Below are 15,683 nucleotides of genomic sequence, written 5' to 3' on the forward strand. Positions count from 1 at the left end.
TCTCTCCCTCAGTCAAATGATTCCACTACTTCCAGTGATTCAGGTATTCTCTTTTCCATTGCCTCAACTTTGTCATATGCCAAACTTTCTTGTTCTCATAAATCTTTTGCCCTTGCCTTAACCATTGCTAAAGAACTTGACTCTTATGCTTATGATTTGACTGATCCTAAATGGCTTAAAGCCATGAAAGCTGAGATTGATGCACTTAAAGGTAATAATACTTGGGTTATGTGCAAGCTTCCTCCTGGTAAGGTACCTATAGGGTGTAAGTGGGTGTACAAAATCAAGTTAAAGGCTGATGGTTCTGTTGAAAGGTATAAGGCAAGACTAGTGGCTAAAGGCTTCACTCAAACAGAAGGTATAGACTTCTATTAGATTTTCTCTCCTATGGTGAAGTTTGTAACAGTCAAAACTCTCTTGGCTCTTGTTGCTGTTCATGGTTGGCATCTAACTCAGTTAGATGTCAATAATGCTTTCTTACATGGAGACTTACATAAGGAGGTTTACATGCTTCCTCCACCTAGGTTTGGCAACAAGGGGGAGGTTTATAGACTTACTAAGTCTTTTTATGGGCTTAAGCAGGCTAGTAGACAATGGTTTGCAAAGTTGTCTTCTACTATTGTGGATCAAGGTTTTATTCAATCTAAGTCTGACTACTCTGTCTTCACCAGAGTTAAGGGAGGTTCTATTATCATCATTCTTGTATATGTTGATGACATACTTATTGCAAGCAATGATATGGATGATGTGAATGTGTTTAAACAGTTTCTAGATAGCAAATTCAAACTTAAAGATTCGGGAACTTTGAAATATTTCCTAGGTCTTAAGGTAGCAAGAACTTCAAAAGGTATTTCATTATGTCAAAGAAAATACACTCTTGAGCTTCTATCTGATGCAGGCATGTTAGCTTGTAAGCTAGCAAGCATTCCTATGGAACAATCAGCTAAATTTAGTAGTACAGTTGGGGATGATGTTCCAGATCCTTCATTGTATAGGAGACTCATAGGAAAGCTTCTTTATCTGATACTTACAAGGCCTAACATTTGTTTTTCAGTCCACAAACTCAGTCAGTTCATGAGTTCACCTAAAGTGCCTCATGTTCAAGCTGCTTATAGAATCCTCAAATACTTAAAGAAGACACCAGGACAAGGCTTGTTTTTGTTTGCAAGCTCAGAATTGCAATTGAAGTCTTATTGTGATGCTAACTAGGCAGCATGCCCTAACTTTAGAAAATCAATCTCAGGGTTTTGTGTGTTTTTAGGTGATTCACTGATTTCTTGGAAATGTAAGAAACAACAAGTGGTGTCATGATCTTCTGTTGAATCAAAGTATAGATCCCTGGCAACAGTAACTAGTGAGGTTGTTTGGCTTATTGCTTTGCTCAAAACTTTTGGTTTGAATCATACACAACCTGTTTTTCTCTATTGTGATAGCAAGGTAGCTCTCTACATTGCTGCAAACCCTGTGTTTCCTAAGATAACAAAGCATATCGAAATTAATTGTCATTTTATTCGAGAAAAGATTGAAGATGGAATTATTAAAGCATTTCATCTTCCTACACAGCATCAGATTGCAGATTTCTTCACCAAAGCTCTAGGGCATAAGCAATTCTTCCACTTGCTTTCCAAGATGAACATGATTATTATATATAGTTCATCTTGAGGGGGAGTGTTAGAAGCTGAGAGATGAAGCATAGTAGTTCAAGTTTATTTTCTGCTTAAGCTACCTACAATTTAGTAATAGATATTTTAGTATTGCATAAAACAGCAAGTCATTTATGCAGTGTATAGCATAGAGTAGTTAGTTGTTAGTTGTATAGTTTTGCCACTTGTCATATTTTCATTGGTTAGGTAGTTTGTTAGTAGTTGGTTATTCTGTTACTAGTTTTCCCGCTCCTCTGTTCTCATTATATAAAGAACAAGGGCAGATATTTATCATACACATTGATTTATTCTCTCATACTCTCTCTCTCTCTCTCTCTCTGATTGTCAATCCGCCATTGTAGAACCTCGAGCTTGTGTGAGATTTCAACAGCATCAACATTCACTTTCCACCTAGAGCAACATGGTCATTACCATTGAAGCTTTCTATAAATTTGGTTTTCAAAGTTATGATCCATGTGTCTTTCCTTAAAATCTCTAACAATCCATATGAATTTGTTGAATCAAACTACTAGCTAGGATTGATTGAAAGGTTCATTTGTTCGTGTGTATATATATATATATATATGGCACTCCTAGATAGAAGATAATATTATTCATCGCCACAACTGCAAAAAGAATGATGTGATATTTGGAAACCCTCCTTATTCAAAAGCCTTAATAAAATAAATATTTAGAGTTTGCAATATGCATTAACCTTATCTATTCATAGATCCCAATTGATTGAACCACCCTAATATCTCACCAAGCCACGCCTTAAAAACAAGTGAACTTCAGCTTTGGCCACTCTACCACACCTACAACATTTGTGCCCATCGCCTCACAATCATGCTTTTTAAAATTGTGAAAGCTCACATCTTATTACATTACTAATTTCTCAAAAAAAATTTGAAGTTAAAATTGATGCTTGAGCAGGATGGGAATTGTATTTAGAAATTAGAACTCAACATTCTAGGTCATCCAAACAATCAACCAGATTAATTCTGTATAAGCCCGTACAAATGGGCTTTCCATCCAAATCCAATATAATAAGTCATCTTAAAGAGGAACTCTTCAAGCTCCTCCACGGGGTCTATCTAAAGTAATAGCCAAATGGGCTTGCCCAACGATGCCTACCAGCATCACATGAGCCCAAAATTTGACCCTCTTCAAATCCAAAGCTTAAGCCCTAATTCAAATTTCGTACGGGCAGTATGCACAAAACTAAAAGTCTGTGTTGTTAAATCCTCAGAGATGTCTCTTTTCCTAGAACTCTCATAATTCTCAAACCCCATAACAATACAATGAAATCTCTTGAAATTTTTTTTGTTAGAGAAAAAAAAAAAAATCTTGAAAGTTGAAACAAAGGGGTAGAGCCGTAGAGGGCTAGAGGCAACTTTTTTTTTTATATTTTAATTTTATAAAAAAAAATCAATAATTATAATAGAATATGAGAGATTTGAACTTTTGAATATTATAGATACACAAGAAATGTCAAAACGTTAGGTAGAGGCATTTGAGCTTGATATCGACACTCCTTTATAGCATTTAGAATTTTAGAAATTTAGTACTACTATAGCCCTTTTTTATTTTTTTTATTTTTATAGCAATTAGTAGTTTAGTACTATAGCTTTGACAGACAGTTCCAAAAAATTGTGAATTTTATTGCATTACAACGGCAAATAGGTAGATATTTAAAAAAGTATTGTCCTCAAGTTGAAGTTATTTTGAAGGAAAGGACAAACAAGAAAATTGGTTCCCAAATGTACAAACAAGCATTGAATTTGGTGTAAAAATATCTTACAAAATCTAACAATAATGCACTAAAAAGACAAGGTAGTAAAAAATTTCCCCACCCAATACTCATAAAAACCTTAACAAATTAACAAGCCTCTCCTATTCAGGTTACTTGTGACATGTTACCTAGTAACAAATTAACAATGTGACATTCTAAGTAACCAACCAAAAAGAATCTAGAATTAACCGCCAAAAAAATCCACACACAAAGAAAGAGACATTATAATTTTGGTATCACATGTCGAAGAAAAATAAACGAGAAAAGACATTAGATTATAACTAATTAACTAAAATAAAGTCGTTCCCGTCCAACCCCATTACGGGAGCTGACGTCACCGCCGGTCACAAAAAATGCACGGCCAATTTCCCTTTGAGTCAGAATCCGATGCTTCTTCTTCACTCTCTCTCTCTCACCATTTCTCTCTCTCTCTCAATCCCCAAACCCACTCAAGCCTCCGACCCATCTCCCTAAATGGAGCGCCCGGGTCCGCGCCACGCCACCCGACCCAGCTCCGGATCCGGATCCGGCGGCGGAGGAGGAGGGGGACGCGAGGACTGTTGGAGCGAAGGAGCGACGGAGACTCTAATCGATGCGTGGGGTGACCGTTACGTCCAACTTAACAGAGGTAACCTCCGTCAGAAAGATTGGAAGGAAGTCGCCGACGCCGTCAACAACCGTCAAAACGGCGTCAAGCCACGTAAGACCGACATCCAGTGCAAGAACCGCATCGACACGTTGAAGAAGAAGTACAAGGTGGAGAAGGCCAAACCGCCGCCGTCAAAGTGGCCGTTTTATTACCGTCTCCACTCTCTCATCGGCGCCGCTAACGCCGTCAACAAGAAACCCACCACCGTTACTTTCACCGTTAAGCCCAAATCGAACCCTAACCCTACCCCCACCGACAGTGATGAAGACGACGTCGTAGTGAGGAAGAATAGAGTGGAGAGCGCGGATTTCTCTGATGGAGCTGCGTGTAAAGAATTGGCGAGAGCGATATTGAAGTTCGGGGAGATATATGAGAGGATTGAGAGCTCGAAGCAGCAACAGATGATGGAGTTGGAGAAGCAGAGGATGGAGTTCACTAAGGACCTTGAGTTTCAGAGGATGAACATGTTCATGGATGCTCAATTGGAGATCGAGAAATCGAAGCGAGCTAAGTACTCGCCGAGCTCAGGTGATAATTTTGTAAAAGACTCAGTTTTCGCGTATTTGTTTAGTGATTCGTATTTTTCTTGATTTAATTTGTGAGCAATTTGGACCTTTTTATTTATTTATTTTTTAATGAATAAAAGTGAGAAATTTGGATTTGTGTGGTGGTGTTTGTGGGCATTATGAAACTAATGTACAAAGAAGAGAGTAGTGTGGCAGTGTATGAGAAGGAATGATTTGGATTTTCCTGTACTTCTCAATGATTTAATGTGAGTTTGATATTATGCTCAAAGGGTATAAGTGTTTCTTATTTTTTTAAATAGTATCAAATGAATTTTCCTTAATTTTTTTTTTATGAGTTTTGTTCGTCCCGGAAATATGAGATTACAATTCTTATTTTATCGCTTTACTTAAACGAGAATGTAGCGAATTGAAGTTTTGGATTTATGTGTTTGATGGTGTTCAATCTCATTGAGGCCATTGGTGAAGCCACTAAGAGAGAACCCAATGTTGGTCCATTATCGAGGTTTGGCCTGGAAGACAGTTGAACAGCTCAAATTTGACATGCACTATCAAAACCTAATGTAATTGTAGCCTGAGGTAGGGTTTTGTTTGGTTTCGGGCAATTTGCCAGGGCTCAGGTTGGCGGCAAAGTCCCAATTTTCCTGAATTGTGTCTCTTGTAATTTGAAGCTGTGATGACTTTAAAACTTTTGAGACATGATGGGAATTTTAAGCCAGAGAGGACATGATCACATGAAGCTGGGGCTTATGTTGATTTGATAGGAATTTGATTGGAATGACTTTCAAGTCAGAGAGCGCATGATCAGAATTTGATGAGATTGAATCACCCAGGTAATTTGTCTTGTCGATTTGGTTTTGAGACAAGAGTACGCATCTAAAGCCTGCATGGCTAATTATAGTCACCTGCATTGCTAAATATTTTTACCTTTCTGTGATTGAAATTTTGCAAGATAGATGAATGTTGTAAACCTGTTTCTTTGACACCTGGGATCATGGCATAACCTATAAACAAATTTTAATGTAGTATCATTGTATACTTATGTTGGGTTAAGTTAATTAGTACCCATAATTTCGTTCTATTCTAAATGCAGAAGTGCTCTCTGTATACCCACTTTAGAGAGTTGTTACTGATAGCAGATGAACTTCAAGAGTTTGCGTCATGGTATTTGATCTCCTTGCGAAAACCAGAAAAGTGGGGAAAACCAAAGAGAAAACAGAACTTAATGTGGACTATCTTCTAATTTCTTCCTTTATCATTGTTTCTAGTTAGTTGTTTATTGCTTAAATCTGCGAGTGCAGCTTAAGGCCATCTCTTCTATGTGTATTAAAGTTCATGATGCTGATAGACTTGGCATAACCCTCCAATTAGTCTAATCAGGTTCTTTTTGTGAATTTGCATACCTTAAACAGGGAAGAAGTTATAAGCTGAGATTGCACGAATGCTTTTCGTTCTTGAAGTGGGGAAGTACAGCCTCGTGATCTCTTTTTGAAACATGCTTTCCAGCTCTTCTGTTTAAAAGACATGTTGTCCATGAAAGCTTTTGAACATGATGTGGCAGTGTTGTATAATTGTTGTAATATTCAGTGTACATGATTAGTTGTTTTGTCACATATCCTGTACTTGTGTTTTGTAATTACCGTGTGATTATGCTACTTTCTTTATCCATAGATCTCAAAGTTTCTGTTGTGAAGTGCGGAGGAATGGGATGCCTGTTTCTCACATGAAGTAAAGTGATGTTGCTTTAACTTGTCTGTGGTCCTGTGGATTATGTTTATGGCTTTATGCAGCACCTGCTCATTATGATAAAAATAAAATTAGGGCAAAACTTAGGTACAAATACAATATATTAGGTAAAAATATGATTTCATTGACCAGTGAAACACAAAACAATGTTTTTTTTTCAAGGACAATTAAATCCAATGCAACGATGCGTTTAAATTTAATTGGGGATCTAATATACTGCATCTAAGGAACTTACCAAAGTTTTATCCGTTAAAATTTAACTTAAGTTCTAGTCACTTGAGATATCTGGATATTTAAATGACAAAATAAAATCTACTTTTTTTTTTTTTTTGTGTGTGGTAGTTATTGACTAACACTGGAGGTATGTCTAATGGAAACTAACAAAGCTGTAATTTGGTAAAAAAAAGTAAGAAATTATTTTTTTGGCTAAGAAGGAACTATAAACTTGTCAGCAACTGTGGTATTTTACATTTTTCTATGTGTTGCATATTAATCTCCTGATTACCATTTAATGCTGAGAATGTTTTGAAGGGTTTAAGCCTTTTCCATTGCTAAGTTACACACTCTCTCCAAATGTTTTGAAGTCTTGTTAGGTTAAGCAGTAGAGTTTCTATCCCTCCAAATGGCAATTAGTTTGATCAATTGCTGAACATTTCCAACACACTAATTAGTCATTAGTAGCGGACAAGAAATTCGGTGCGTAGGAAATTGTTAATTCGTTGTTTTGGTAACCAATACAGGATTTGAGATTCACTTTAGACTAACGAGAAACTTTGGATTCGCATCGCAACAAAAAAATGTTGATGGCACGTTGTGGGGTTAGTGAAATCATAGCCAATGCTCTTTGTTGCATGAAAACAGTGAGCACCGACTCTTACTAAATCCTACTTTCAAACGTGCAAGGCCAAAATGTATTATTGTCTTTCATTGGAAATTAATGCTGAGATATGTTGGTCGCAGCAAGATTGAGTGCTCAAGCTGCTCTGCCTTCTGTTGCACTCTGGTCAGAGGATAAGATAGCAATTCAGATCGCGGAATTTGAAAACAATAGAATATATGATTCCTGAAATGGACATATACGATCGCGGAATTGATAACAATTTATGTTAAAGAAATTATGCCAAAAGTTTTGCAGTAGCTGCAATATGAATATATGATCCCTTGCTGAATCAAAGTGGATCATATTGGTAATTTGGTATTTACTCTGGCTAGGTCTTGCGTGTACAACAGCACAATTTTTATCAATTTCTGGAATTAGGACTTTGAAATGGACGTATATAAAAATATGCTAGTTGTATCTTATCACATGACTCAATCCAACCTTAGAAGGAGCATTCTAACTCTCTAGGTGATAATGAAATATTTACTCAATTCTTGATTAAGAACATAAATTTAAAGCCACGTTCATCAAATTATCATGAGAAAGCATAAATCATGAATCACAGATCATAATACATATGGGATTTGGCCAAAATCATTCACTGGTCCATATCGGCTCAAATCAGATGGACTCTGGCTGAAACTATAACTCAGTCCATTGCAAGAAAAAGCATCAGGGCAAGGAGCCTTGCTAATGCGATCATCCAAGATAGTTGAAGATGATAAAGAAGGTGGTGTTGATGATGATGAAGCAACAGCTGCATAACGAGCCAGACGGGCTCTAGCAATGGCTAGTTCATGTTGAAGCTCAACCATCTTTCTTTGCAACAAAGCTATGGCACCAATGCAACCATAAACTGGGTCTCTAAGCCTTGCCTCGGCCTCATATGCAAGTGAATTCACCGTGTCCTCACGCTGCTCCTCTGGCACTTCAATGAGGATCTTGCTTACATTGCTTGCTCCAAACACCTTGTGAACTTTGGCAAATTTCTTTGGCTCATCGGAGCGAAAATAAGGTGCAAATATACAGTTGGGGGTGCATCTTCTTTTCAAGAATTTGCAAGCTGCACAAGAAGAACTTGAACGGGGCTCATGACTCTTCATGGTTTCAGTACATCCACTTATGTCCTATCCTTCTCACTTCGACACCATCAGCTATATATAGGCTTGCGATTCTTGTATTGAATTTCATTTTACAAGTTGCTGTTAATGTGCAGGCCTATTAGCTCAGTTGGTTAGAGCGTCGTGCTAATAACGCGAAGGTCGCAGGTTCGAGACCTGCATGGGCCATTTTTTAAACCCTAAATTTTAGCCCAACCTATAAGCAATTTTAGAGTCTAATTTTTTAAGACACAATTGATCCCTAAAGTTTAGCCCAACTGATAAACAATTTTGTGTCTATTTTTTTTATATACTTTGGCTTAAATTTACAATTGATCCCTAAAGGTTAACCATAAACAATTTTAGTGTCTAATTTTTTTAAAAAAATAAAATTAAGTGGTAAATTACTTTGGCTAAAAAACATATTTGATCCCTAAAGTTTAGCCCATAAACAATTTTAGTGTCTAAAACTTAAAATAATTGTTTTTAGTCCTTGTAAAGCAATGATGTGTCAGTCTTAAATTCAGTCAGGTCATTTCATTTTAGAAACTAAAATTTCTTATAGGCTAATATTTATGGAATCATTAATATATTTTGGTCAATTAATTTTGAACTTAAAGTGGAAAGGGCTCAAATAATTGAACACAAAATTTATACTAGTAACCGTGAGAAAGACTTGACAGTTTTTTATCTCAAAAGAAAGACATGATAGTTCATCAACAAAGATGAGTGTAGCTTTATTTGGGCAACTTTCATGAGGGTTCTCACCAAATTTACAACTCTATGATTCTATCACTTTTTTTTTTTTTAAGTGATAAAAAAGAAAAATAAAATTATTATTTTTTACTTGAGGTGGAACCGAAAAGGGGCTCAAAATAATTGAACATGGGACAGCATAATTTGAATTGGTAACTTTGAGAGAGACATGATAGTTCATCAACAAAGATGAGATGCTTCATTTGATTGAAGAAAAGAAATTTCACAAGAAAAGTAAAACCACTCCTAAAGGAGGTTGGATTTATCCACAAGAGGCAACCCGGAGAGTGCAAGTTAGGAATCTGCACGAGATAGTGGAGCCAAAGATAAAGTAATAGGCCATGCTGGTTTTGTGTTCTTTTTCTCTAATAGTTTTTTTTTTCCCTTTCCACCCCCATTAACTATATGAGGAAAAGAAAAAGAAAGTCCCAGGTGAAACATCTGTTTGCATTGCTAAGAGCATCTACATCAGTGGATGTAAAAGTTTCTAAAATAAATATAACTACTAATTTTACACATTTTGAGCAAAAAAACATCCACATCAGTGAGTTTAAAAATATCTAAAATTTTGTAAATCCATCACCGAGTTACAGTAACCGTGTATATTAACACGGTTACTGTAGCTCGTTTATCCCATTATTTTATTATTTCCGTTCGCTCCTTTTTTTCTCTCTCCTTTCCGTGCTCAACAAACCCAGCTAAAACTCAACTCCTTGTCCTCTTCCTTTTCCTCAGATGCACACAAACACACCCACACACAAACACATCCACACAAAAAATCAACACAGACACACTTGCTCAAAAAAAAAAAAAAAAAAAAAAGAAGATACACAAACACAGATCAGTGCTTGATCGGTGCTTGACTGGATCGGAGCTCGGAGCTCGTGGATTGGAGCAGAACGGAGCTAGGGAGAGTAGATCAGAGCGTGGATCGAAGTGGTCGGAGCTTGGATCGGAGCTAAGGAGAGTAGATAGGAGCTCGGAGCTCGCGGATTGGAGCTAGGGAGAGTAGATCGGAGCTCGGATCGGAGCTAATGAGAGTAGATCGGAGCGTGGATCGGAGCGTATCGGAGTGGATTGGAGCTCGGAGTGAGTGGATCGGAGCGTATCGGAGTGGATCGAAGCTCGGAGCGAGTGGATCGGAGCGGATCGGAGAGTTGATCGAGAGAGAGAGTTGATCTGAAATGGGTAGAGAGAGAGCGAAAGAGAAATGAAAGAGAAATGAAGAGAGAGAGAGAGAGAGAGAGAGAGAGAGAGAGAGAGAGAGAAATGAATCAGAGAGGCGCACGTTTATTAGTTGAGAGAAATAATAAAAAATTTGAGGAAATTGATTATTTAATTAATAGAGATAGTAGGATAGATGAACTGATGTGGGTGTTTTGTATAAGTGAATGTGTAAAATCTTAAAAGTAGGTTTTTTATGTAAAATAGACGGAATCTTTTACACGAGCTAATGTGGTTGCTCTAAAATCAGCCAAATACTGCTCAACAACAACAATAATAATAATAATAATAAATAAATAAATAAAAACCCTCTGACAAAAATAGTAAAATGTTATGTCCTCTCCAAAAACAAGTTTTTGTATTTCCTCTTTGTTTTTTTAAAATATTGCAGAATGGAAGGTGAAATTTTCGAGGAAAATATTTTTGTGCATTTATAAAACAAAATCCAAGAAAAAAAAAGTTATAATAAGAGTTCAATGCCATTAGTTTCTTTAACATGAACGTAATGTCATGGTTTCTACTTTCTAGCACTAGTCCAACATTTGTAGCTTATAATTATTCTCATGTTTAATATGTTAGATGACTAGGCGAGACCATAAATTACATGTGTTTTGATAATATAAGATTTTTTTTATATGAAATAAAAACATTTTTCTCGTTTCTTTTATTTTTCAAAGCCGTGACAATTGATGGGTATTAATTGTATCATTTTATTTTTATCTCGATCGTTTACTCCCAAAGACTCTTCCTCCTCACTTTTGTCCATCCAAGACTTGCCCAGCATATCGGTCAATCAAGCAAGAAATTTGTTTTGAGGATACTTTGATCAATTAATGCTAGGACCACAATTTATCCACAAATGGAGTAATGAGTGGTGAAGTTGTGAACCCATTATTTTTACTCCTTCATTTATAACTTACCATGTAAATAATTTGTGGTAAAAGTTGCAATTCTAACATTTTTCCACTCTGATCCATCTAATAATATTTTTATCCAAAGTATTTGTAACTAAAGTGCGTAATCTTTTCTCCACCAATCCACAATCTTCAGCTACGTGCAAGAATCCGAAGACTCATGCCTCCTTTAAATGGAATCACATCAATTATGCTGTGACTCCAAGAAATGAAGGAAATCAAGGAGGAAGTGGTAATGAATGATCCATATATAAACACTAGTCCACATCCACTCTAAAGTATTAGGGGAAAAAGACACTAAAAAAACTGTTACTTTTCGTAAATTGAGTTTTAGTGAATTTTAACTTAAGTATTATTAGGCAAGTACTATACCAGTATTCTTTAATTAAATGATCTTTTTTGTAGGTCTTCCAAAACTCTCGTTTGGACAAGTGGCCCTCTAGAATTCTTTGCATCATCAATAATAAAAATCACATTAATGGTTCTAAGAACAAAATGAGAAGGGTTTTTGGACTATGTTGTGGTGAAACTAGTTGAATGTTTTGGCTAATTGAGACAGTGACGATGGGGATGTCGTCGGTGGAGAATGGATTTTTTTTTTAAAAATTTATTAATTCAATAGGAAACACGTGCTACAAACAGCAATTATGTTATATAAAAGAAATTTATTTACACCATAATACACTCTATTAATCAGACACACATTACATAATGATTCTAAAGACGCATGGACGAAATTATTAATTTATAAATGTTTTAAGAAATTTATGGATTAATATAAAAAAAATTTAAAATTTTAAGAACTAAAATAATTTGGAATCTAAAAACTTATCCAAACACATCATAATTTATAAGCCTTTTTCAACAAACATTTTAGCAACCAAAAAATAAACTTTCAAAGAAAAAATAAGTTTTCTTTGATAATTATGAGGTCATATATAATATATGTCTCATAAATGATTGTAGGTAAAATTTCAAAATCTAGAATTTGTTTTTGTTAATAGACTAGTATCACTTTAATTATCATTGCTTGTACTCCCTGCTCAGCATTCATCAAAGAGGAAAGTGAAAATGTCACTTCAAAAGTTTGGTGGTAGAGAAATGAGAAAAAAAAAAAGCTCAGAAAAGGGACAAAGCTGATAATGCTTATTGCTTCCCTCAAGAGCCCACTTGTGTATTGCCCGTCGTTTTCCCACAAGACAGAAACCCAAAATGGAAGGCTCAAAATCTTTCTCACGCGCTGTTGCCTGAATTACAAAAATTCTAGGACCACTAGATGGATGAAGGATGAACGGATGGTGACTTTCACGCGCGTAATGGGAGAATGGGGGTTATGAGTAATTTAGACTTTTATTAGAGTGAGGAAAACGGGCCGCCCCAAGAATGAATGATTGGAGACGATAGAGTTCCACTTTGGTTGATCTTTGTTTTTTTGGTTACAATGTGGTGTGAATTGTGATCAACTGTTGCTTGACTTTGGTGTGTGAATTGCTTTCAAGTTTCAACTCCACCATGTTTTGGCTTTGGGGCACTTGATTATAATTGATAAAGCTATCTGCACGTTTGGATACTTGACTTGTGAGTTGTGAGAATGAGGCTATACATTCTGTGTGTGTGTGTGAGAGAGGCTAAATGTTGGTTTGGATACTGGCGTCTGCGTTTTTCCTTTTTTTTTTTTATAATTGAAATGCAAGTGAACATCTCTCATTACCTCTTTGAACTCCAGCATTTGCACTGAAATATGTCACACCAGTGGGTCCCACATACTGTTTACGGGATCCACAAATCTCACTTTTCAGCAATTTTTTCAATAAAAATATGTCACACAGCTCTATTCACACATTGAAAAATTATTTTGTTACAGTATTTTTAGTTTTCAGCGGTATCCAAACGGATCCTAAAGAGATGGGCTTCATTAGAGAGAGATGAGAGGTCAAAAATGGGTTTCAGCATTGGCTTGAAAGATTTTATTGTGGTTTAGCTTGAGCAAACTAAAAAAGATGCAAGCAGTTTTAAAGAGGGGAAAAAAAGTGTGTTCCATTGAGTAACAACATGAAAAAGTATCAAAGTTTTATGAATGGCTAAAAAGGTTGGCCCATGGTGAATCAGGATAGGATAATCCATCCTAAAGTTTTGCTGTATGAATTCCCACAAAGCTTGGCCCATGTCTAGTCAACATTTGGGCTGGTCATGGGAATTAAAATTGAATTAAGCCATTTAATTGTCTCGCACAATAAAAGTGAGGGTAACTCCAAAGAGTATAATACTCTTCTTCTTCTTCTTCTTCTTCTTTTTGTTTTTTTTTTTTTGAAAGCTTGTGGTTATTTTCATTTTCACCCTTTATTATTGAAAATTTCATTTGTATCTTTAATCTTTATGAGGGAGAGGAAGTGGATACTACTCTCCTCTACTCCTTCTCCCTCTCTCCCTGTCCAATTAAATTATAATATGGCGGTTAAATATCAGATAAGTGGTGTTTATTAAGACACATTATTTATATAATGCTAAGTGCCCGTTTGGATCCCCGTTTACCTGTTGCATTTGCGTTTTTTTTTTTTTTTTAAAGACTAGCGCTTGGTGCACTGTTCATGGGACATGAACAAGGCGAGGCGCATATGAACGATAAAAAAGAGTGAACAGTGTTTTTTTACACATTAAAAATTTATTTTGCTACAGTGTTTTCAGTTTTTAGTTTTCAATTTTCAGCAATAAGTTCTATCCAAACGGACCTTAAGTGTCATCAAATTATTAACGGAAGCAAACAACGTGAACAATATAAAAATATAATCAAATACGAAGTGTTAAAATAAAAATTTTGAAATGTAAAAAGAATAATGATGATAATCCCAAATTTTAAAAGCCAAAAATATGATTAAAAGTAAACTATATAAAAGATGTGAGTCATTATGATGTTAATTAATATTTTTTAGAATAATATTAATTAATATTTAATATTATTACGTGCTTTTCATTCTTTTTTCTTATACGGGAAAGTAATATATATATATATATATATTGTATTGCGCACACTCGTCGAGATGTTGACTGATATCCTCTTTGAGATCTCCAAAAACAGTAAACTAATAACAAGAAAACTTATATAAGAAAAATACATTTTGAAGTGGCTTCAAAATTTTCGACTTATTGCACATAAACCAAACAGACAATCCGTTTCAGTAGGCAGCCCAGTCAAATAATTTTTGTTTAGCTCTCATAAATATATTAGATGAGAAGGAAAAAATAAATAAATAAGAAGAGGGAGAGAGAGATAAATTTGACCGCTTCTTTTTTTTTTTCTTCTATATATTTTTATTTGTTCCATCATATAATTCAAGAATTAATAAGAACAAAATGTGGTTCCAAACATATTTGGCGTTATCTTTTTCAACTAATTTTGTGACAAATTATAAGGCTATTCATGTGTATTATTTAGAATTTAAATAAGTTACATGTTTTATTAAAAAAAGTAATGTAAATAAAACTATACATGGATGATTCCTTCAATTGTCATTTAGTAGGTTGGAATAAGATAATTCTAAATATGTTTGGAGCCAAACATTATCCAATTAATAAACAAAGATTTTAGGAGCATCAAGGCTTTATGCTTGCTTGTTTAATTGTTTCAATACATGTAGCTTCAAACATATTTGGAATTATCATTTCCAACCCATTATGTGACAAATTATAAAGCTGTATATGTGTATTATTTAGAATTTAAACAATTTACACGATTCATTAAAAAAGTCATGTAAATAAAACTATACTTGAATGATTTCTTCAATTGTCATTTAGTAGGTTGGAATAAGATAGATCCAAACATGTTTGGAGCTAAATTTTTTTCAATTAATAAACAAAGATTTTAGGAGCATCAAGACTTTATGCTTGCGTGTTTAATTGTTTCAATACGCATGGCTCCAAACATATTTGAAGTTATTTGTTTCAACCCATTATGTGACAAATTATAAAGTTATTCATGTCTATTATTTAGAATTCAAACAAGTTATATGATTCATTTAAAAAGTCATGTAACTAAAATTACACATGAATAATTTCTTCAATTGTCATTTAATAGGTTGTAATAAGATAACTCCAAACATATTTGGAGCCAAACTTTTTCCAATTAATAAACAAAGATTTTAGTACCATCAAGACTGCTGCATGCGTGCTTAAATGCTTCAAGGCATGTGTGTTTAATTATTTCAATACATAGAAGACTTGCGTATGATTGATTCTTTAACTTAAATTCTTCTATATAATATAGTGATTAATTGGTTTGGATTTACAATATATCTTACAAAATTTGCTTCTAATATATCAAAGTCAAAGAATGTATGCAATACTACGAGCCTATGAGTAATGCAATAAACATTTTATACGCGACACATGCATCTTTTCTCTTATAATATATAAATTCCACATTATAGGATCTATGTTGTGACTTGTGAGAGAAATAAT

General features: G+C 34.9%; 2 protein-coding genes and 1 non-coding gene across 4 annotated transcripts; 2 read left to right on the plus strand and 1 right to left on the minus strand.

Moving 5' to 3' along the window:
• The first annotated feature begins 3,654 nt into the window (after positions 1-3,654).
• On the plus strand, positions 3,655-6,356 carry LOC142637881 (trihelix transcription factor ENAP1). Of its 2 annotated transcripts, none has more exons than XM_075811837.1 (2): positions 3,655-4,612; positions 5,702-5,980. In XM_075811837.1, exons 1-2 carry the CDS (start codon positions 3,910-3,912, stop codon positions 5,725-5,727), a joined length of 729 nt encoding a protein of 242 aa, XP_075667952.1. In that variant the 5' UTR covers positions 3,655-3,909; the 3' UTR covers positions 5,728-5,980. The 2 variants fall into 2 exon arrangements, with proteins under 2 accessions (XP_075667952.1, XP_075667953.1); XM_075811838.1 differs by lacking the exon at positions 5,702-5,980 and adding an exon at positions 6,021-6,356 and having other exon boundaries at positions 3,660-4,612.
• Positions 6,357-7,702: 1,346 nt separating this feature from the next.
• LOC142641021 (LOB domain-containing protein 21) lies at positions 7,703-8,366 on the minus strand. Its single transcript, XM_075815373.1, has one exon. The coding sequence runs from the start codon at positions 8,335-8,337 to the stop codon at positions 7,801-7,803; it is 537 nt and encodes a 178-aa protein (XP_075671488.1). The 5' UTR covers positions 8,338-8,366; the 3' UTR covers positions 7,703-7,800.
• An 83-nt stretch (positions 8,367-8,449) lies between these two features.
• On the plus strand, positions 8,450-8,523 carry TRNAI-AAU (transfer RNA isoleucine (anticodon AAU)). Its single transcript has one exon. It is a non-coding gene; the product is annotated as a tRNA-Ile (tRNA).
• The last annotated feature ends 7,160 nt before the right edge of the window (positions 8,524-15,683 follow it).

This window comes from Castanea sativa, chromosome 6 (genome assembly GCF_040712315.1).
Source record: "Castanea sativa cultivar Marrone di Chiusa Pesio chromosome 6, ASM4071231v1".
Classification (NCBI taxonomy): domain Eukaryota; kingdom Viridiplantae; phylum Streptophyta; class Magnoliopsida; order Fagales; family Fagaceae; genus Castanea; species Castanea sativa.

Excerpts from the sequence above, each read along its gene's own strand:
- LOC142637881 (XM_075811837.1), top strand. The coding sequence starts at position 3,910 with ATGGAGCGCCCGGGTCCGCGCCACGCCACCCGACCCAGCTCCGGATCC. Across the intron at positions 4,613-5,701 it reads TAAGTACTCGCCGAGCTCAG|AAGTGCTCTCTGTATACCCA; the intron begins GTGATAATTTTG and ends TTCTAAATGCAG.
- LOC142641021 (XM_075815373.1), bottom strand. The coding sequence starts at position 8,337 with ATGAAGAGTCATGAGCCCCGTTCAAGTTCTTCTTGTGCAGCTTGCAAA.